The sequence below is a fragment of the Palaemon carinicauda genome, chromosome 15, assembly GCF_036898095.1.
Source record: "Palaemon carinicauda isolate YSFRI2023 chromosome 15, ASM3689809v2, whole genome shotgun sequence".
Lineage (NCBI taxonomy): Eukaryota > Metazoa > Arthropoda > Malacostraca > Decapoda > Palaemonidae > Palaemon > Palaemon carinicauda.
In genome coordinates this window covers 138,808,334-138,831,168 of record NC_090739.1, presented here as the reverse complement: position 1 = coordinate 138,831,168, position 22,835 = coordinate 138,808,334, and the positions used below count along the sequence as shown (strand labels likewise).

The window sequence follows — 22,835 nt, the reverse complement described above, 5'->3', positions numbered from 1 at the left end:
ATCTTTGTCCCTGAGTTTGTCGTGAAAACTCAAAACCCTACTGTGGACAAACCAAGGTTTGAGACCTTCAACATAACATCTCCCTTAGGAATGTGACCGATGATCTGGGTGCTTTGCTTCTTTATCCTTTGAGGACACTAAGACACTGTCAGAAGCAAACCCAATCTTTCAAACTGCAGCTTCAAAACATGTTCATTAGGTCTTACCTTACCTTATTGCCTTATTTTTTGTTTGGGTTCCCCCAGGTCCCTCAGTGTGAGGCACCTCGTATATCCACCAGAGAGTTGCTAATGCATCTTCCGGTGTATTTTGCATCTTCCAGTCTTGGATGGTCTGGGATGCATCTTAGGTATTTATCGAGCTTATTCTTAAACACATCTACGCTCACTCCTGATATGTTTCCTAGATGAGCTGGCAGCACATTAAATAGTCGCTGCATTATCGATGCTGGTGCGTAGTGAATTAATGTCCTGTGCGCCTTTCTCAGTTTACCTGGTATATTTTTTGGCACTATTAATCTACCTCGGCTTGCTCTTTCTGATATTTTAAGCTCCATGATGTTTTCAGTAATTCCTTCTATTTGCTTCCATGCTTGTATTATCATGTAGCATTCTCTTCTCCTTTCTAGACTGTATAGTTTTAAAAATTGCAGTCTTTCCCAGTAGTCAAGGTCCTTAACTTCTTCTATTCTAGCAGTATAGGACCTTTGTACACTCTCTATTTGCGCAATATCCTTTTGGTAGTGTGGGTACCATATCACATTGTAGTACTCGAGTGTACTACGTTCATAAGTTTTGTAAAGCATAATCATGTGTTCAGCTTTTCTTGTTTTAAAGTGTCTGAATAACATTCCCATTTTTGCTTTACATTTAGCCAACAGTGTTGCTATTTGGTCGTTGCATAACATATTCCTATTTAAAATTACACCAAGGTCTTTAATTGCTTCCTTGTTTGTGATTGTCTCATTATTAGGTCCCTTGTATGCATACACCATTCCTTCTCTGTTTCCATAATTTATTGATTCGAATTTATCGGAGTTAAATACCATCCTATTTATCTCCGCCCATTTATATATTTTGTTTAGATCTCTTTATAGTGAGTTCCTATCTTCATCACAAGTAATTTCTCTGCTTATTCTTGTGTCATCGGCGAAACTTCTCACTACGGAGTTTTCAACATCACAGTCTATGTATGAGATCATAATAACAAACAGCAGTGCAGCTAGTACCGTACCTTGTGGCACACCCGATATTACCTGGGCTTCATCTGATTTCTCGTCATTTGCAACCACTATCTGTTTTCTTTTTTGCAGGAATTCTTTTACCCATTTTCCTATCTTTCCCACAATATTATGCTTTCTCATTTTTTTCTCCAATATGTTATGGTCTACCTTGTCAAAGGCTTTTGCAAAATCTAGTAGGTATAAGAAGAATATCAATAGAAACATCATCTGCTGGCTTTGAGAAACAATAAGGGAAAGTATTCCCCTTCTGCTGGGAATCCAAAAGAACCTGCATATGCGCACACTCAAAAAGTTAGGATGACTGGTGTAACACTAGCATTTTTGAAGATCCTGTTAATGGCACAAGTGTTGAAGCCAGGTGTTAAAGAACCAGACAACCTTCACAGCTCACTACCCAAGAGAGTGTACTCACAAGTCCTTTGACGAGTTCTTTCTAGGATCTGTAGTGGCCCATAATTTTAACAGCTGAGTTTCAGCTTAACTGAAATCATTCCTATTAAAGGATGACTCATGGTTGTGAGGTTAGAAAAATACAAATTACTTGAAGAAAAAAATATGAGTTTTTGATGATATTGTTTGTTTTTATCTGAACAGAATTTTATTTTTTATTTTATGATGGGTGCTCACTCTTTTTTTATGTACTGTAATTTTTTTTAATGATCATTGCTTATATCGTTTTAAGAATCCTTTTGGTAAATATAAATGTGTGCTATACCATACAAGTTCCATGGATTGTGAAAAGTGTAGGAAAATTCTGCCTACATGAAAAATCTTTAGTTGTACTCTGTAGCTAGAGAGAAAAGCTCTTGTACGAAATACTGATGGTGATGGTCCTGATAAAGACTTACATGTCTTATGTAGAGCCTCAGTTGTATGCTTTTTAGTACTGAGAACCATTGGTTGTAAGACTTAAGTGAATGAGTGAAATTTATGAGGAATAAGGAAATGGCAGATAGTGTTGTCAAGAGGCTGGAAAATAGACTTGGAACTCAAGATTTAGAATTGATAATTTGTACATGTAAAGAGTATATGGGTTAGGAATCGTTAGTCAAAGAAACAGCAGATATAGAAGTGGTGGCACAAAGACCTGAAGCAAGGTTCAAGAAATGTAGTACAGATGAAAACCTAGACCAGATTGTATTTCAGGAAGATTTAGCAATGGCCTAAAGAAATTTCTAACCCTTTAAATGGTGAAGGTGATGTGAAAATGTTTATGATTTAGTGATGGGTGTTGGAGGGATAGGTGTTCAATAAAATCTCAGTTTGCAAAACTGGAACTGGATCAGTCTACTGGCAGGCTGCAAGTATTTAGAGTACCTTTATTCATTAGTTGGTGGCTTTGCTGAACTATTATTAATTCTGATAGGGCATCAACTACGGACTTTAAAATGGTTATTCTGGATAACAAATTGAATAACATCAAAGTTGTGAACATTTTGTAAATTGTATTGGGGATTTTCTTATTTTCAAGTGTTATTACTTAGCATGCCAATTGAAAGGATAAACTTGAGCTCAATATCTGTACTAATGTATGACTGTGATTTAGCTATTCTTCAGTTTCATATAGATATATAAATTTTTTTCTCTTGAAAAGGCAGTAGAACACTTTTATTTAGGAATCATATTATTTTTTCTAACATAAAGAGAGCAGGCAATCATTAGTATTTTTGTTACCTCTGCTATACAATTAACACTTAATTTTTTATTTAAGAAAAAAGGAAATTGTGTGAAGGTATTCATTCACTGCATATTTTCAGGCCATGAGTCAAGATAAAAAGATGGCAACACTGAATGAAGTAAGGAGAGCTCTAACATTTGAAGTGAAACCAGATAGGACGGGATATGTAAATAGCAATGGTAATGTGGAAAAGAAAGTAACAGAAAAATTTCCGATTAGCATAAATGATGTAAAAGTTGTGACACCTTCAAAACCTGTAATTGTTGTCCACCAGGCAAGTATAGAAGAACAACAGGAAGAGAATCTATCAAAACCAGAGTCAGAGAGCAAATCTGACGTTGCCAGGGAAAATGTATGTGAAATAGAGAGTTCTGACAGTGAACTTCTCAAGGGCCAGTCTGATATTAAGTGTCAGGATGAAAAAGTTGGAATTGTCAAGGAATCATCGCTGGAACTTCTAGAAAGTATCCAGGAAAAGGAATGCGAGAAAGAAAGTAACTCAAATGAAGAGGATGAGGTCATTTCTGATGCTAAAGATGAGTGCAGCAAATCTGAAGCAGCTACTTGCGATGGTGTAACCAAAGTGGATACAGAGGCATCTGATGTGAAAGTGAATTCAAATTCACCCTTGCATGAAAACAAAGATGGCAGTGTCTTGAGTACTGGTGATGTTAAAACTAGTGATGAAGATAAGAAAGTTGAAATTGAGAGCGAGAAAGAAAAGGATCCGAATACGAAGTCCCTTGATAGTCCAAATATGAAAGAATCAAAACCACGAACTAGTGTACAGGGTGTAACAACCAAGCCGAAAGACTGCAGTTCTAAAGTTCAAGAGACCCCTCAAAAAGTGCAAGAAATGAAACACACTGAGCCAAAGTTGGAAAATATTGAGGCCAAAAGATCTTGTGCGGAAGTCGTTCAGGGAAGAAGTTCTTCTTCGAAACCTGTTCCAACTGTTAATATGAATAAAGTAAGTAGCTTAGGAATCTGAATTTTTGTTAATGCTCTTTTATAAAAGAGGTTTTATTATGGTCAGTGTGTTGTTGCTATTTTAAATCTTTAATTGTAAACTGTATTTAATTTTTCTTATAATTTGAGTGAAAAAGGACATTTAGATTCAATTAGTATAGTTGTCATCCTTTTTTAGTAAAGAATCTTATGCATCTGTATAAGGGCATATTTTTCTTGCAAATACAATTGTTTGCATTCACGTGAAAAGACAATAACTTACCCAAGATGAGATCTTTTTTAGAATTGCTTGTTATAGACAAGAAAGGTAAGTTTAATGGGTGCCCCCTATTATGAGATATCACTTGCTTCTTTTTTCAACATGGTCTTTTGGTGGACATCTGCTCGTTTCAGTGTTGCCTATCCATCTTTCTTTGTGTATTTTCAATGTAGTTTTTTAACCTGTGTAATAGTGTTGGTATTTTTATTTTGCAGTTATGCCGGGATAATTTGTTTCAAAAGAGTGTGATTTTAAATTTTGTATACATATTTGCTGCTCATCTATTTCAAAGGTTTTTTTTTTTTAAACAAAATCACACTTTTGCCCTTTAGAAGTACTTATTGGTGGACACTTATGTAGAGGGAAAGATAGTTACTTTTGCGACTGGGAAATACTGAATATTAATTTCAAGAAAACTGTAGCATCCACCTTCAAAAGGAAAGCATCTTTAGTCAGGCCTGATGCCTTGCTTGTCAAAATACTTTGAATCAAAATATGATCCATGGTGGAGTTAAGTGCAACTTTTGTCTAGTTGTTGCTTTATCATTAGAGGCCTTTACAGCCATGTGTGTAATAGTAGCACACCTCCCTAAGAGAAAATCCACCTGAGACAGAGACTGTTGTGTCATTTGGAGTTTAGTGCTTACCCATGGTTGGACTGCCTATAGCTAAGAGGAGAGAGAAAACACCACTATATATATCTAGCCCGTATATATATATTACGGTCATTTTGGAAAATTGGTCATTTTACAAAATGCGCGGCCATTATGCAAAAAGACCAAATTAGTGGTCACTTTGCAAAATGACCTAAATATCTCGATATTTTGCAAAAGGGCCAAGATTTTGGTTTATTTACAAAATCATTAGTATCATCATTGGTAAAGTTACAAAATGCCCTATCAGCAAGTAGTTTAGGTTAGGTTAGGTTAGGCTAGCTACTTGCTGATTGGACATTTTGTAACCTTACCAACGAAGATACTAATTTTGTTAATGGACCAAAATCTTGGCCCTTTTGCAGAATGTCGAGATTTTTAGGTCATTTTGCAAAGTGACCACGAATTTTGACAATTTTTCCAAAATGACCGTAATATATATACGGGCTAGTGCTCACTAATTTTGAGTACTGTATACATTTAAGTTTGAAACTTAGTACTGTGATAATTGGTTTTTATCATAAATGTTTATTACACGAATTACTACTGTATTCATTTTTGTAAATACATATATAGTTGCAGTTTTTAGTTGTTGGGCCAATACTTTTGAGTATCTTATCATGTAAAATAGAAATTAAATCCAGCATATCCAAAATGACAGGAAATCTGGAATTGAGCATGATTCCTGTTGGTAGTATGATGTACTTAATTGTGGCTCGACTAGTCTCAGTCCCCCAGCAACCGCATTGCAGTTTGCTCTATTGCATATAATACAGTATTTATGGCAGTATTTGCTGGTTGATGCTCCATTTTCTCATGTAAAGTTTTTATTCCATTCACTTCAACTGCACTTGAGTAACTTGGTTGCCAATCTAGTATACCAGCACTCTGGTGGGGTTTCTATGCCTCTTCCTTGTGACTGACATTGATGTGCATTTGGAAACAAGTGATGGAAGGGATAGAAAGCTTTCATTCTGACTTCAGTACACCTAACAATACAGTTCTGAATTATGTCACAGGTCGAAACCAATTTTTTTAGTTATATAAGACTTCCCATTATTTGAGAATTTCATTTGTATATCTTTGATTATCACCATCATCTCAACGAATAGTATTTTACTACATTGCAACGATTAGTTAGATGTTTAATGATAAGAGCTAAAGTAACTTAGTAATTCTCACTAGAATTTGATAATTGTGGTTTTGTCTTGTCAGGTGATTTTGAATTGAACTTATTACAGTGATCAACTATAATCTTCATAATCTATTCAAGCAACAAACCAACTTCTAGATGTCATTTGTTATTTATAGAAACTAATGGTTGAGGTATTGCTTTGCTGGATAAGGAGAATTATATACTTTCTATAAATATCTATATTTTTTTTATCCAGGCATCTCAAGTTCGACAAGCGTACAATCAGAATAGAACTCCACAGAAATATCCACGGCCTGTGAATAGTGCTAACAATCGACAGGCATCGCCCAGGGTAATGGATGCCAAAGGAAATGTTACTAAACAGCAGGTTTGTGAATATCTGATATAGTTAGAATTTATGAACTTGTGTCCTGTTCAAATTGGGTTACTTAGTTTAGTTATATTGGCATTGTTTTGCTTAATTTTAGTACAGTATATCATATCTTGTTTTGAAGAAAAACCTTCAGGAACAAAACCTGCTCATTTACTGTATATGGAAGTGCCTTGTTTGCATTTTGTTTTATTTAAGACCTTTTATCATTCTGATTTATTATTTGTTGATTGATTGATTGATTGATTGATTGATTGATTGATTTGAGGTTTTCTGGCATCCTGTCATCTAAGGTCATTGATGCCGAAATATTATTTGTTGAATATTTTCATGATCCTCATTTGCTAATGGCAGTGACGGAATGGTAGAGGCATATCTATTGATAATTCTATTTCAAGGGTATAAAGTAGTTGTTTCAAGAACTTTAGACATTTCATTACTGTGTCTATGAATAGTTTGTTCTTCATTTTTTCTAACAGGGATCTGGTGGAAGGTTGACGTTAAGGAGGGTTGGTGATAACAAATCTACCTCTAGTCCACCATCGGTTCGCAAGACTGTTGATGGACGCACTGGTAATGGGTCGTCACGGCCGATTTTCACGAGATCGTACACAACTTTAGCGTCACCTGTAAGTAAAAATATCTATTGATTTTATGTGAATGCAGTAGAAAACTGAATGAATTATTGAGATAACATATAAAGTGTAGGACTTGGGTAACTAATTTTTCTTAGAACATTAGCATGGTACTTCAGGAATGCTTATAATGGAAATGGGCTAAATTTGATCACATTCTGCTTTGAACAAAATAAATCTGTAATATGTAGAAAAGGGTTAGCATTGGTTTAAGGAAATATAACTTAAGAAAATTATAGAGATATTGTTCTCGTGAGTACAACCTTATACAGTATAGAGATATTGTTCTCGTGAGTACAGCCTTATTTATTTCATTTTTTGTGGTAAAAAAATATGATGTATGAAGAAACCCCATTTAAGTTCTGAATGAGTTGTTATTTAATTTAATTATGTTTTATCCCAATGACTCGCACAATATTAATTGTGCTGTATACTTCTGAAGCACAGTTTTGAATAACATATACACAAATACCGCAATGAATACTGGGTAAGTATTGAAGTGATGGAATTTTAAGATAGATTTTATTTTTTCATAATTTCCAAGAAAGGTTTTTTCAGGTACGGTAGTTGTTTAAAGAATAATGTTTAATGTTTGTATTATACAATGCTTTCGCCTTAGATTTTTTGTTTATTTGTTGTAATAATGTACTCAAAGGAGGACATTATATAGGAATTTGTAAAGAAATTAGTCAACGGACTACTATAGTAGTCTAATACCAAACACAATGTCTTAGAGGTCTCAAAGATTAAAGACTAAGTAAAACTAAAATTACAGATATTCTCTGTAAAAGTTATAACAATTTAAAGACACTTATCCACAATGAAATGTGGGAATTGAAAGGTATTGGTAGTTTTATTGTAAGATTTTAGGAGCACATAACTCGTGCTTCATTGTCTTCAACTGGTACGTTAGTGCTGCACCTATGCAGAGGCCCATGGATGAAAGGCATGGCCTGTGTAACCTCACCTCCCAATTTTTAACTTAAGTTCTTCACTGAATACAAATAACCCACTATAATATTTATATCTTTATAGCCACACTGGTAATTGTAATAAAAGCACAAGTGTTAGTATTTACCCTATGATGAGGTAGTTTGCAAACTTGCAAGCAAACAGAAACACACTTTCATCTGGAATGTGATTTGATCACCCAGCAGTAGCTGATACATTACCAACAACAAAATTATTTAAAAAGATTCAATTAAATAAAAATTTAAGAGCATCTAATATCTGAAATGCCAACTCCCAAATTATAAACAATGCTGCTTTAGATTGCTTGCAGTAGCGAGACGAGGGATGTGTGGATCCATATCACCCACTTGGTCTTCTGCCTCACAATCTGTAGATATCTAATAGAGTGAAAAGGTATGCGGAACAGCAAGGGCTTAGATCCAGAAGGATCAAAAGTAGTTAAAAGAATTTGAGGCTACAAGAGGAACGTGACGGTGTAAAGCATAGTGAACATTCAGAACCATTACTGAAGGAATGTCGAGTAATTATGACCAATAGACCTAACTATGGAAGTCAGGCTAGTGTAAGCAACCGAGCAGATACAGCAAGTCAGATGAATTTAATAAGTTAAGATTTAGAAATTCATCACTGACTCGACAGGAAGGGGACAACGAATATTGTTACTCATTATTAACTAGGCTTGCTTTTTTGGCTATCATGAAAACCAATGTCAGTCGTTCTGTTTACAGTACTCCTCGCAACAGTATTTAAAACTGATTTCTTTATGCAAAAACTAACAAATTTATTAGGGAAGATAAATTAAAACACAATAAACACTTATCACAATCTTAATGAAGGATATATTTTTATTTATTCGAAACACACTGCATTTCCTATGCAAGAATGCTAGAAACTGGCAAGTATAGTGATTCAAGAACACTCCTTCTTGATTGCTCACAAACAGCATCTGTTTAATCAACTAACTTGCAAATTGCATTAAAAGATTTTAGTTTTTGAGGTGCAATGTTATGGTCAATACTGAAAATCAATTGAAAATTAAGACAATATTATGCAATAGATGAGTCTTATACAAGTCGGTACTTCTATGCATTATAGACCGCTTAAATAGGAACCTGAATTGCTAGCCATTTTGTAAATATGAGACAATATGTCAATTCTATTCAGCACAAAGTTGGTAACTGAGGGAAATAACTGGTTTTGGAGGAGGCTATTTCCGCAGATTTGGAAGAATGAGAAGCTGCTAAACTTAGCCAACTTATCGGGCTATTTCTCAGCAACAAGGCTATGTAAGGTTTAAAAAGGAAATAATTCCTCACTTTCAAGGTTGCTTCCTTCATCTTCCGAGAAATTTCCTCACTTTCAAGGTGGCTTCCTTCATCTTCCAAGATAATTCCTCACTTTCAAGGTTGCTTTCTTCATCTTTTGAGATAATTTCTTTTTATAAAGGTTGCTTCCTTCATCTTCCGAGATAATTCCTCACTTTCAATTTGCTTCCTTTATCTTCCGAGATAATTACTTTCAAGGTTGCTTCCTTCATCTTTTGAGATAATTCTTCACTTTTGAGGTTGCTTCCTTCATCTTTCGAGATAATTCCTCACTTTCAAAGTTGCTTTCTTCATATTCCAAGATAATTCCTCACTTTCAAGGTTGCTTCTTTCATCTCCGGTATCGCAGGAAGAACCGAGGGAAATTCAGCTGATTTCCTGGTAGGCTTACAACCGGAGTGAATTCAGGGGATGCTGTGTATGAACGCGACTGACTTGTTTTGTTTATATACGTACTAGTGCCAACATTTACCTCACTTGAATTACCTTTGATGAGCTAATGGTCGAGCTTACAAGTGAATAGATCACATTGCCCAACAAAACATGAAGAAAATTTTGAGTTTAGTTGAAACTTCATTCAACCGCACAAAGTTTGGGGAGCAGGACTCTCGACCTCTGCTTAGAATTTTGGAAATTCAGATTATTGCATTATTGCCTAGGAGAATGTATATTTTGTTTCAAATAGCTTTTCAAATGAAAACAATTTGATTTATTGCTAAGAGGCCCATTTAGTGTATTAGTGCAAGGTCCCTTATGCAACTGTTTTCTGACTTTGGTACATATTTATTCATGTTTTATTAAAGAAATTTAGGGAAATCTATTTATTTTAGTATCCCATATACCCATATACAGTAGCACCACCATATTCTATGATTTTCAAGGACTAGATTATCAGCTCTCTTATAGTCGATATGGCAGTTGTATGTTTTGCTTATTATGTTATGGTTGTGCTGATAGATATGTAAAGTGTCAGAGATGAAAACTGTAAAAATTTGTCCAGAAAAATAAACAGACTAGAATTCGTTATGCTAGCCACTTTGTACTTATGAACGGGCATTTGATACATGTATCATATGTTTATTGGAAGGAAGGGGCTCTCCATTGATTAGTAAATAACCCTAAAATATGAGGATGATGTCCTTAAGATTCTAGTGACGATGGAAATTATTGCTAAAAGTCCATACTTATTCGTATTAAAGTTTAAACAACCAATCCCTACAAATGAACTTTTAAGTCCGTTTTCTTTAGACTTGAAATTGTCGGAGAAAAATTAAATATACTTTTTTTTTTTTAATGTCGACAGGTATTTGTCATTCATACCAAACATGAAAAGATTGGGAATTTTATTGTCTGCAATCTGGCAAGTCACTTTTTGTAAAATTTAAAACTTCCATATGTAAAACATTATTAGTAAAATATGTATAAATTTGAAATATGATTTCCTATTTTGATTTTTTGTAAAGAAAATTATCAATCATATATTTTTCAAATAAAAGAAATTAATCTAGAAACAAAAAATTATATAGTTTGAAGTAACCCTAAAATAAAATTTTAATGGGCCGTCACTCTCTTCAAGGGAATCATATAATATGTCACTCCATCCACCTATGTAATACGTTGTAATTTCGGAACTTACTTTAGCAAATGGAGGGACATTGGATCCTATCTACTCATTTGGTCTTTTACCCCACAATGTAGTTGCTTTATAGAGCAACTAGGATTGCAGCTGCAAGGATTTAGCAGCAGAAGGGTCTAAAGTACTGAAAGCATTTGAGATTTTGTGAGACACTTTTGAATCTTTAATGCACAGCGAACTTTCAGAACCCTTGCTGGAACAAATACTTTGAACACTAAACTCAACTTTGAGAGTTAGGTTAGGTTTGCAATAGGGCAGGTAGAACCAGAGTTACCGTATAAGAGAATATTCACTGGACTTCTGAACTTTAACAATTCCCGTATACACTCGATGTAGTAATTAATAAAAAAAAAAAAAAAACGGGAAGACATCTTAATGTGCAGTGATAAGCAAACAATCTGGAGAAAACTAATACAGTGTAGATCTGATCGGTACTGGACGACTGAATAAACTGAAGTGCAATACGAGACGCAGTGGTGCTTTGTTACCACTTACTGCTAGAATGTTCTCTCCTGTACCAAGGGCATGTTTTTATTGAAGGGAGAGAAAATGGGAAAATTTCAACATGTTAAAGTTTTACGGGTAAAAGTCAATTGAACCTAGCTCCTGAAGAAGTAATATGAATATCAAGTGAGTATAGAAATAAATTTTATTATTAAAATTCTGTTTTTCTTCAGTGGCAGGTTTCAGATGGGAAAAGTAGTATTAAAATATACCTTCATTAGATTTAGGCATGCAATACATTGCTGTTGCGGATTTTGTTCATTCCATTCGAAGGGTGTTAGGTTTTGTTCATAGGTTACATAATTGCTTGTCCATAAATCATATCCCAGCTATGAGCATTTTGAAGAAAACTCCTACAGTATTTACCTTGAAGACTGGATTCAAACTACCCTGTATTCTTAAAGGGTGAAGAAATATAGAGAACAGTACTGTACTGGCATTTTGATAATGAATGCAGGTAGACTATGTACAGTACAATACAGTACAGGATTTACTAGTTTCATAAATTAAATTTTTTCCTACAGTATTTGCTTTTATACTATTTTCATGTTGAGACTGACATAAGGTTACATAAAAGGGTGTAACGCTGATTTTATTTTGGTATTTAAATTCAAGAATAACCGACATCAAGCTGGAAATATTGTACAGTATATTGAATTGACTTAAAAAGGGGTACTATATAACTATACAGGTATAACCATTTAAGAGGCTTTAATTTTTTATGAGATCAGCTGTTTATATAAATTTGATAAAAATATAGCGTCTAATTTTTATCAAATTTCCCAATGGTGATAGCTGTTGTATGTTGATACAGTAATTGTAGTTTAGGTTTTTGATTAAGAATTATTTAAATGTTTTTATTGTCTTTTTATTGATTTTGCAAAAAAAGTTTTTCAAAATTATAAACGTGACCATTCCCAAGGATTTTGACCCAGAAAATAAGGTTGTACTCAGGATATTTTTTACCACTGAAATAATGTAGTTAGTCTACTTTAGCTATTAGTGTAGACTATTAACCATTGCTAGACTGTATGCATATCCTTCAAATCCAGCTCTATAAATACAGTGCATGAAGTACAGTATTCAACATAACTAGATGGAAGTTACACACCTTGTTATATACCCTTGCCAACATTTTCATACATTGGAGTGTACTGCCTCTTCACAGGGTAAAGGTTTGATGCGTGCCAACACCACTGTCACTGACTCGCGCATGGCAAAACATCCTGGGATCAACTCTTTTACAAATGTAAGACATTGCACCTCAAAGTACATCATTTCGTTCGTTGTTATGAAAGTACAGTAGTGGTAGCATGTTTATATTATCTATTTTCTGTAGGAGTAATGGTTTTTGCTCTTTTGAATTCCAGACGCAGATGACATTGCAAATATATAATTAGTGAAGGAAAAAAATGGTTGTTTTATATAACTATTCATTTTAACTGAACTAATGTTTTCAAATATGAACCCATGTTTTACACAAACCTCAATATTTTAGAAAAGTTTTGACAGGTTTTTTAGTAGCATAATGTAAGAAAAATTCATCCATACAACCCTTTCTGTATGCATAAGCTTTGAATTATAGCCTAAATTTACAGTATCTAATATGAGCAAACCATAGGTACTTATGAATAGTTTTTGGAAATTATTCAATGCTTTGAAAAGGGCTTTACATAGATTAACTCTAGAGAAGGAAACCAAGTGCCATTTGTTATGGGTAGTCTTCAGAGCTTCAAACTTTAGAGAAGGAAAGTAAGTGCCATTTGCTACTGGTTTGTCTTCATAGCTTCAAACTTTAGAGAAGGAAAGCAAGTGCCATTTTCTACTGGTTTGTCTTCATAGCTTCAAACTTTAGAGAAGGAAACCAAGTGCCATTTGCTACTGGTTTGTCCTCAGAGCTTCAAACTTTAGAGAAGGAAAGCAAGTGCCATTTGCTACTGGTTTGTCTTCAGAGCTTCAAACTTTAGAGAAGGAAAGCAAGTGCCATTTGCTACTGGTTTGTCTTCAGACCTTCATACCCTCTAGGAACTAACATTTACACTGTGGCTTGAAGTCCTTTGTAAAGGTATTTTGGTCCCAGCTGATATACTCTACCTTTTACTTTTCATCTATCATCTTTGTTGTCTTCCCTTTAATTTCATGATGCTCCAATATTCAATTTCACTCAAGAAAAGATTTTAGTGAGCTATATGAATCTTGGTGTGCCTTAGCAGTCCTGTTGAATTATGCATCTGATAAAAGAAGTACCAGACCTGCAATATTTCAGGTTTTCTCCAGAGAGTAACCAAAGGGTGCTAAAATATAATTACAGTTCGATCTTGGAGGTGAAGTGCTTTTTGAACACAACAAATTGGTGTTTGAATGATATTTTTGGATTATTTTTGTCAAGGCAATTGAACAATATTCAGAGATTTGAAGGGCCAAATACAACATGCTAGAGTCTATACGGCTGAGAAACATAACCATTGGCATAACTTTCACTAAGACAAAATTTTACAGTAAGATACACTCAGTTTTATTCACTCTGTTGAACATTATAACCAGTGGCATAACTTCTACCAAGACAAAAGTTTTATACTAAGATATACTCAGTTTTATTTACCCTCTCTTAATACACACAAGCAAAACACCATTTTTAGTTTCTTTGTTTCATTTATATTTTTTTAGTTTATTATTATTCTTACACAATTGAGCCCTTGAAGGGTATTAGTAATGGTATGCCAAAATAATAAGTTGAGAGCATCTATTAAATTTTTAAAAACAATATTAAATTGAGAGTGGCATGATTTTGTTTCATCTAAGAAGGCAGTTTCCATTCAGGCTATCGAATCTTCTTTCTATAGGTAAATTCAAGTTATATTTCCATTTATTTCATGTTTTTATTGTATTTCTTGTTTTATATAATTTTGTGCATTCAAGTTATTTTAACTTTATGTACAGTATCCCTTTGGAAATAGTTTGTTTATTACATGAATATGTTATATACTGTAGACACTTAGTAACACCATATCCAAAAGGGAGTACTTCTGCCTTTGTAAAATAGTGTAAATCCCACTTTTAAACTTTTGGCTGGTTATATTAGTTTCATATGCTCCTTTTTTTGCAAAAACAGTGCATCATGCAGAGAAGGAGTATAGAGCCTAATTATAAAGGAAATTAAGTTCTACAAAAAACTGTTTCTACTGAATTAGGTGGCGCTCTAAAATTGAAACTTTTCACAAAATCACGAAATAAGAAAATTAGATTTTTTGATGCGCATCAGGGTGGTGTACCAACACCATAGACCTGTCAGCCAGGTACATATCTGATGAGAGAAATGTATTAGCCAGACAGGCCTAAGTTGCCAGGTGCAAGTTGTAAAATGTTGTAGTGGTCCTTACATCCTTGCATAACTGGGAGATTTCTTGCCTTGCATAAATCATTAGAATCCTTTCTGTTCATTACAAAACTAACAGGAAGCTTCCTGTGTTTTGTTCCCCGTGCAAGACCTATGGGCAGTGTTCAAAGTGCTTTCAACAACTTAGGATCCATTTCCTGATCCATTTCCTTCTGGTTAGCAGCTGATCAACTGATGTTGACCACACCAAGTCTCAGGATGATCATGGCTGCTCCCAAATGACCACATGCAGAATGATTCCCGACCTGTCAGCACTTTTAGAGTATTGCCTTGGAACTATCAGGGAATGTAACCCCTCTTCTGTGTAGGGTTTCTTCTTTGGTCATAGCTTATGGAAGACCTGTCATCTCTTACCCAAGTGTCAGTATTTCTTTCTTACCATTAGCAGAATCAAGAAAAAATTGTCACAAAACACTTTTCTAATTTTGTGAGACTTGAGAACATACGCTTTGACCTTAAGGGGTGTTGAGGTATCAACCCGATGTAGTGCTTAGACTCTGAAGAATCTACAGTCAGACAGGCGCTGGAGTTTGGATACGCCAACAACCTTCAGCCCTCCTAAGGGAGTGTACCCACAAGTCTGTCAACGCTGGTGGCATCTCTGTAGTTATCTAACCAGCCCATTTCCCTTACAGGACAAGATGCATCTTGCCTTATGTTACTGTGTTATTTGTAAATCTTGTGGAAGGGTAGAATAAATGGCTCTTTTTCAATATTTAACTTAGCCGGTGATTATATAGCTGCAACTCTGTTGCTCGACAGACAACTCTACGGTAAAAACTCGCCAGCGATCGCTACACAGGTTGCGGGTGTGCCCAACAGCGCCATCTGTCGACCAGATACCCAGTTCTCAATGTAAACAAAGACTCAATTTTCTCTCTGTCGAGGTGTCGACAAGACGTACTTACTCGCTGTTGCTAAACTGGAGTTTTTTCACATCTAATTGGTGAAGTACTTTATTCTAGTTTTGAGCTTTCGCTGTGCAGGGTTTCTCTTCACACAAATCCTTGAACTCTTTTTGATAACGGATTCTTTGTTGATGACTTTTTGATAGTTTTTTGAATTTCCCTTTGACCAATTCAAAATGGCTGACCCTTCACAAGTCCCCAAATTTAGGAAGTGCAGTGCTAGGGACTGTTCAAGGCGTCTTCCGAAGGCTTCTATCGACCCTCACACTGTTTGTTCCAATTGTCGGGATAAAACCTGTCAATTGGAAGATCGGTGTGAGGAGTGCGTTGTCCTTTCGGAATTCGATTTTATCGAATTTCAAAAGTATACACGTAGGCTAGAGAGAGATAGAGTTAGGAGAAGTTCTTCTCGTTCTATTGACATATCCTCTCCTCATGCCCCACAACCTATTCCTTCCCCTGTAGTGGTTGCTCCTAACCCCCCTCCTGGCACTCAGGAACCATCGATGGCTGATATGATGCGTGCCATCCAGGCTCTGGGTGAGAGAGTTGAGTCCCTTGCTAGTGACCGTAATCAGCTCATGGCGGATGTGAAGGAGCTTAAGTGCAAAAGTGCAGTGGGAAGTGCTAAAGTGCCGAGTGATAGTGTTGTGGATAGTGTTGCGCTTGAGGGTTCGTCTGTTCGTGCCTGTCGTCCTCCTAGTCCGGGACCTCTTGCAAGCTCCCAAGTCCAGGGGAGAAGCAATGTCGTACGACAAATGGGTTCGAGAGGCTTTAATCAGCGAACAGACGTTCCCTCCGTGGTATCGGGCGTATCTACCCAAGATCGCTCCTACCTAACTAAGACGAGAGAGCCCATTTATACCTCGTCTTCGGAAGGTGTTTCTCGCAAGAAACCCTGGACCAAGGTCTCACGACCGTTAAAACGCAAGTCGGTCCCTTCAGCGCAAGTCCAACGGCCCGGTTGTAGCCACTGGGTCAGTTCGGACTCGCTGCCGTCATCCGATGACTGCTCACCGCCTAAGAGAGGCAAAGCGGTACCGCCTCAGACAGTAACACCGTCTGTCGCCGCACCTGCTCCCGTAGACCCTAAGTGGTCTCTACTGCAAGACATGCAGTCTAAACTGACGTCTCTAATGCAGGACTTTCGTGCGGAGAAGGTTGCTGCCGCACCAGCTAGTGCAGTACCTAGCCTACAACCTTCCACACGATCGGTTGTGCGTCCTGTGGACGCTGAGGTAACCTTCTCACGCACACCAGTTGAGAGAGTTCCTCCACCCATGCGTTCCAGTGTGATCTGCCAGCCGCATGTTGACGTTAAGCGACGCACGGAGGTTGCCGTTGATGTTCGGAAGGTTCAACAACCGTCAGAGTTGCTTTGTTTTGACGCGGTGCGTCAACCTCCGCAACCCAGTGTGGTTTCCACTGCGCACCCACATCAGTCCAGACAGTCTGGAGTAGACGCTGTGCGTCCCCGCGCTGCCATGGTTGTTGCCAGCTCACAGACTGGGCAGCAGTTCCATGACGTTGCGTCCGGCTCAGTCACGCATGCACCCGTGCGACCGGACTCAGCGAACCAGCCGTTACCCACTCCGTTGCCGTTTCCTCATCAGTTATCGGATGAGGGACTTTCTGATGATGATGTTGATGCACACATAGATGAACCACAATCAGATTTGGACGAGCCTAAGTCTACTCAACCCTCTTTGGACTTTAGGAAAGTTTTGGCCATTTTCAAAGAGCTGTTTCCGGACCAGTTTGTTTCTGTGGCTCCTCGTTCTCCGCCGTCAGAGTTTGTGTTAGGCATGCCGTCTACCACTCCTGCCTTTACTAGACTCGTCCTCGCACGCTCGTCCAAGAGAGCTTTGCGGGTGATAGGAGAATGGTTGCAGTCCAAGAAGAGTTTAGGGAAGACAGCCTTTGCGTTTCCCCCTGCTAGACTCTCTTCTAGATCGAGCGTCTGGTATGCCACGGGAGAAGTTCTCGGCTTGGGAGTTCCTGCCTCTGCCCAGGGCGACTTCTCAAGTCTTGTAGACTCTCCCCGCTGCCTTGCCATGAGACGCTCAAAGATATGTTGGTCATCTTCGGACCTGGACCACCTTTTGAAAGGTATCTTTAGGGCCTTCGAAGTTTTTAACTTCTTAGACTGGTGTCTAGGAGCCCTAAGCAGAAAGATCTCTCCGACAGAGAAAGAGACTTCCTTGCTCATTATGTCCTGCATGGACAAGGCCGTACGTGATGGGTCTAATGAGCTTGCTGCATCATTTGTGTCCGGAGTCCTTAAAAAGCGTGAAAACCTATGCTCATTCCTTTCAGCTGGAGTTACACCGTGCCAGAGATCCGAGCTTCTTTTTGCTCCTCTTTCCAAGTGCCTTTTTCCAGAAGACCTGATTAAGGAAATAGCCGCTTCATTGATACAGAAGGACACTCACGATCTTGTTGCGTCCTCCGCTCGCAAAGCTACCCCTTTGCCTACCTTGTCAGCTAGACCAAGGATGGACACTCCAGCGTCCCGTTTTATTCCGCCCTTTCGTGGCAGAGCCTCCAGCAGAGGAGGTGCTCGTGCCGAAGGGAAACGAGGAAAGAAGAAAGGATCCAAGTCCTTTAAGGGCAGAGTCTGACTGCCCGCATCTTCAGACAGCAGTGGGAGCCAGACTCAAGAACTTCTGGCAGACCTGGGAAAAGAGAGGCGCAGATGCACAATCTGTGAAGTTGCTCAGAGAAGGGTACAAGATCCCCTTTGTACGGAAACCCCCTCTAGCAACGTCCCCCATCGATCTCTCTCCCAGGTACAGAGAGGAAGACAAGAGACGAGCCTTGAAACGGGAAGTGTCTCTTTTACTAGAGAATGGAGCGGTGGTCAAAGTCTCGGACCTTCAAACTCCGGGATTCTACAACCGACTCTTCTTGGTGTCAAAGAAGACAGGAGGGTGGAGGCCGGTGCTAGACGTCAGTGCTCTGAATGTCTTTGTCACAAAGCAGACGTTCTCCATGGAGACCACAAAGTCAGTCTTAGCAGCGGTCAGAAGGGAAGACTGGATGGTCTCTTTAGACCTAAGGGACGCCTACTTCCACGTCCCCATCCACCCGGACTCCCAACCTTTTTGGAAAGGTTGTCTACCAGTTTCAAGCCCTGTGCTTTGGCCTAAGCACAGCTCCTCTTGTATTTACGAGGCTGATGAGGAATGTAGCCAAATTCCTTCATTTATCGGACATCCGAGCCTCCCTCTATTTGGACGACTGGCTTCTCAGAGCTTCTTCCAGTCGTCGCTGTCTGAAGGATCTAAAGTGGACTCTAGATCTGACCAAGGAATTGGGTCTCCTTGTCAATATGGAAAAGTCACAACTGGTCCCATCCCAAACTATTGTGTATTTAGGGATGGAGATTCACAGTCTAGCTTTTCGGGCTTTTCCGTCGGCCCCCAGAATAAGCCAAGCCCAGTTATGCATCCAGAACATGCTGAAGAAGGAACAATGTTCAGTCAGGAAGTGGATGAGTCTGGTAGGGACGCTATCATCCCTGGAACAATTTGTGTCATTAGGAAGACTACACCTCCGTCCTCTTCAATACCATCTAGCATTTCACTGGAAAAAGGACAAGACGCTAGAAGCGGTCTCGATCCCCATTTCCGAGAAGATGAAGTCTTGCCTGACTTGGTGGAAGGACAGTATCAACCTAAGAGAGGGTCTTCCCCTGGCTGTTCAGACTCCCAACCACGTTCTCTTCTCGGACGCATCGGACGTAGGCTGGGGCGCGGCATTAGACGGTCGGGAATGTTCGGGACTGTGGAACTCGAATCAAAGGATCATGCATATCAACTGCAAGGAGCTACTGGCAGTACATCTGGCCTTGAAAAGTTTCAGGTCTCTCCTTCGAGGCAAAGTGGTGGAAGTGAACTCGGACAACACCACTGCCTTGGCGTACATCTCCAAGCAAGGAGGGACCCACTCACTGACGTTGTACGAGATCGCAAGGGACCTGCTCATCTGGTCAAAAGGTCAAAACATATCACTAGTAACGAGGTTCATCCAAGGCAACTTGAATGTCATGGCAGATTGTCTCAGTCGGAAGGGGCAAGTAATTCCAACGGAATGGACCCTCCACAAGGATGTATGCAAGAGACTTTGGGCCACTTGGGGCCAACCAACCATAGATCTCTTTGCAACATCGATGACCAAGAGGCTCCCAATATATTGCTCACCAATCCCGGATCCAGCAGCGATACATATAGATGCCTTTCTCCTAGATTGGTCGCATCTAGATCTATACGCATTCCCACCGTTCAAGATTGTCAACAAGGTACTGCAGAAGTTCGCCTCTCACGAAGGGACAAGGTTGACGCTAGTTGCTCCCCTCTGGCCCGCGAGAGAATGGTTCACCGAGGTACTTCGATGGCTAGTAGACGTTCCCAGAAGTCTTCCTCTAAGGGTGGACCTTCTACGTCAGCCACACGTAAAGAAGGTACATCAAAGCCTCCACTCTCTTCGTCTGACTGCCTTCAGACTATCGAAAGACTCTCGAGAGCTAGAGGCTTTTCGAAGGAGGCAGCCAGTGCAATTGCTAGAGCAAGGAGAACATCCACCCTTAGAGTCTACCAATCGAAGTGGGAAGTCTTCCGAAACTGGTGCAAGTCAGTATCTGTATCCTCGACCAGTACCTCTGTAGCTCAAATAGCTGACTTTCTCTTATACCTGAGAAAAGAACGATCACTTTCAGCTCCCACTATCAAGGGCTACAGAAGCATGTTGGCATCGGTCTTCCGGCATAGAGGCTTAGATCTTTCCAACAATAAAGATCTACAGGACCTCCTTAAGTCTTTTGAGACCACGAAGGAGCGTCGTTTGGCTACACCTGGTTGGAATTTAGACGTGGTACTAAGATTCCTCATGTCAGACAGGTTTGAGCCGCTACAATCAGCCTCCCTGAAAAATCTCACCTTAAAGACACTTTTCCTGGTATGCTTAGCCACAGCTAAAAGAGTCAGTGAGATTCATGCCTTCAGCAAGAACATCGGATTTTCGTCAGAAAAAGCTACATGTTCGATACAACTTGGTTTTCTTGCCAAAAACGAGCTGCCTTCTCGAACTTGGCCGAAATCGTTCGATATTCCCAGCTTATCGAATATGGTAGGCAATGAACTAGAAAGAGTCTTATGCCCTGTGAGAGCTCTTAAGTTCTATTTAAAACGAACTAAACCTTTACGAGGCCAATCTGAAGCTTTATGGTGTTCAGTTAAGAAACCATCTTTGCCTATGTCAAAGAATGCTTTATCCTACTTTATCAGACTGTTAATACGAGAAGCTCATTCCCATCTGAGTGAGGAAGACCAAGCATTGCTGAAGGTGAGGACACACGAAGTTAGAGCTGTCGCAACTTCCGTGGCCTTTAAGCAAAATAGATCTCTGCGAAGTATAATGGACGCAACCTATTGGAGAAGCAAGTCAGTGTTTGCGTCTTTTTATCTAAAGGATGTCCAGTCTCTTTACGAGGACTGCTACACACTGGGACCATTCGTAGCAGCGAGTGCAGTAGTGGGTGAGGGCTCAACCACTACAATTCCCTAATTCCATACCCTTTTAATCTTTCTCTTGAAATGTTTTTATTGTTGTTTTTTAGGTTGTCCGGAAGGCTAAGAAGCCTTTCGCATCCTGGTTGATTTGGCGGGTGGTCAAAGTCATTTCTTGAGAGCGCCTAGATTAGGGGTTTTGATGAGGTCCTGTTGTATGGGTTGCAACCCTTGATACTTCAGATCCTAGGGGTCGATCAGCATCCTAAGAGGATCGCGAGGCTCCGTAAGGAAGACGTACTTAAAAGGCAGAGTAATTGTTCAAGTCGACTTCCTTACCAGGTACCTATTTATTTTGTTTTTGTTATTTTGATAACTTCTAAAATGAAATAAAAACTCTTAGCTCATAAAAGTGTAAACATATATTGCTGGTCTCTACCCACCCCCCTGGGTGTGAATCAGCTATATAATCACCGGCTAAGTTAAATATTGAAAAATGTTATTTTGATTATAAAATAAATTTTTGAATATACTTACCCGGTGATTATAAATTAAATGACCCTCCCTTCCTCCCCAATAGAGACGCAGTGGGACGAGGAGAAAATTGAGTTTTTGTTTACATTGAGAACTGGGTATCTGGTCGACAGATGGCGCTGTTGGGCACACCCGCAACCTGTGTAGCGATCGCTGGCGAGTTTTTACCGTAGAGTTGTCTGTCGAGCAACAGAGTTGCAGCTATATAATCACCGGGTAAGTATATTCAAAAATTTATTTTATAATCAAAATAACATTTTGCTTTTTCTTTCTTCCTCCTTTTTTCCTCCTTTCCTTCCCATTACTTGGAGTGAAGCTTTTGTACTGTTATACACTGGAAATAACATTGATGTTGGTAAGCTACATTACTGAGTACCATTCGTATTTGACTGGATCTGTTAGAAGTAGTTGATCCCCATCGGGTGAAATGAATACCTATCCATAGGTCATCCTCCGCCAGGTATTTAAGTCCAGATTGCATTCCCCTTCTAGGGAAGCAAGATTCCTTCATTAACCAATTACTAGCCGGGCCCTATCAGCCTGCTCATTCCTATGATGGGTTGATAAGAGGTTGCTGAAGTCATATGGCATCAAGGAGACTGGAATTTCCATGGGAGAAAAAGATTTTTATATATGCATAGAAATGCATAGAAAGAAATTGTAGATTTTAAAAGTACTCTCTGTTTTTCCTAGCTATACAAAGCTTGTCTGATTTACAGTGACTAACTCAAGGAAATAAGGAAAGACCCATTTTAAGTTGAAGCATCTTCATACAGTGTTTGTTTACTGAATGTCTTTTGAAATTTCCATCAGGGAATAATATTTTAGGCATTATTAATGGGTTTTTACAGTATTCCTTTGTCTCCATGTTTTAACGTTTTAGCCTTCTGCTTTACTTCCATTTATAATTCCTGTCTTCCACTTAATAGTGCAATTGATGGGTTTTCTCCGTTGTACTTCCTTTCTTAATGGGGTCCTTGGCTTCATTGCTTAGCCATATGAGCCAATTTCCATAAATCAACCTGCCAAGATTGTTACTGATATGTTCTTTTAACCTGACATGTTTTTGTATTCCTTTATTTACATTTT

General features: G+C 38.5%; 1 protein-coding gene across 3 annotated transcripts in view; it reads left to right on the top strand.

The window, feature by feature from the left end:
• Positions 1 to 22,835, top strand: part of ssp3 (short spindle 3) — a 177,572-nt gene that overhangs the window by 41,743 nt on the left and 112,994 nt on the right. For 2 of the 3 annotated variants that reach the window (XM_068388744.1, XM_068388741.1), the window contains exons 7-10: positions 3,001 to 3,891; positions 6,194 to 6,325; positions 6,808 to 6,957; positions 12,569 to 12,649. In XM_068388744.1, the coding sequence (XP_068244845.1) occupies positions 3,001 to 3,891; positions 6,194 to 6,325; positions 6,808 to 6,957; positions 12,569 to 12,649 (1,254 nt within the window). The remainder of the gene's footprint in view (positions 1 to 3,000; positions 3,892 to 6,193; positions 6,326 to 6,807; positions 6,958 to 12,568; positions 12,650 to 22,835) is intronic. The other variant, XM_068388742.1, reaches the window with a different exon arrangement.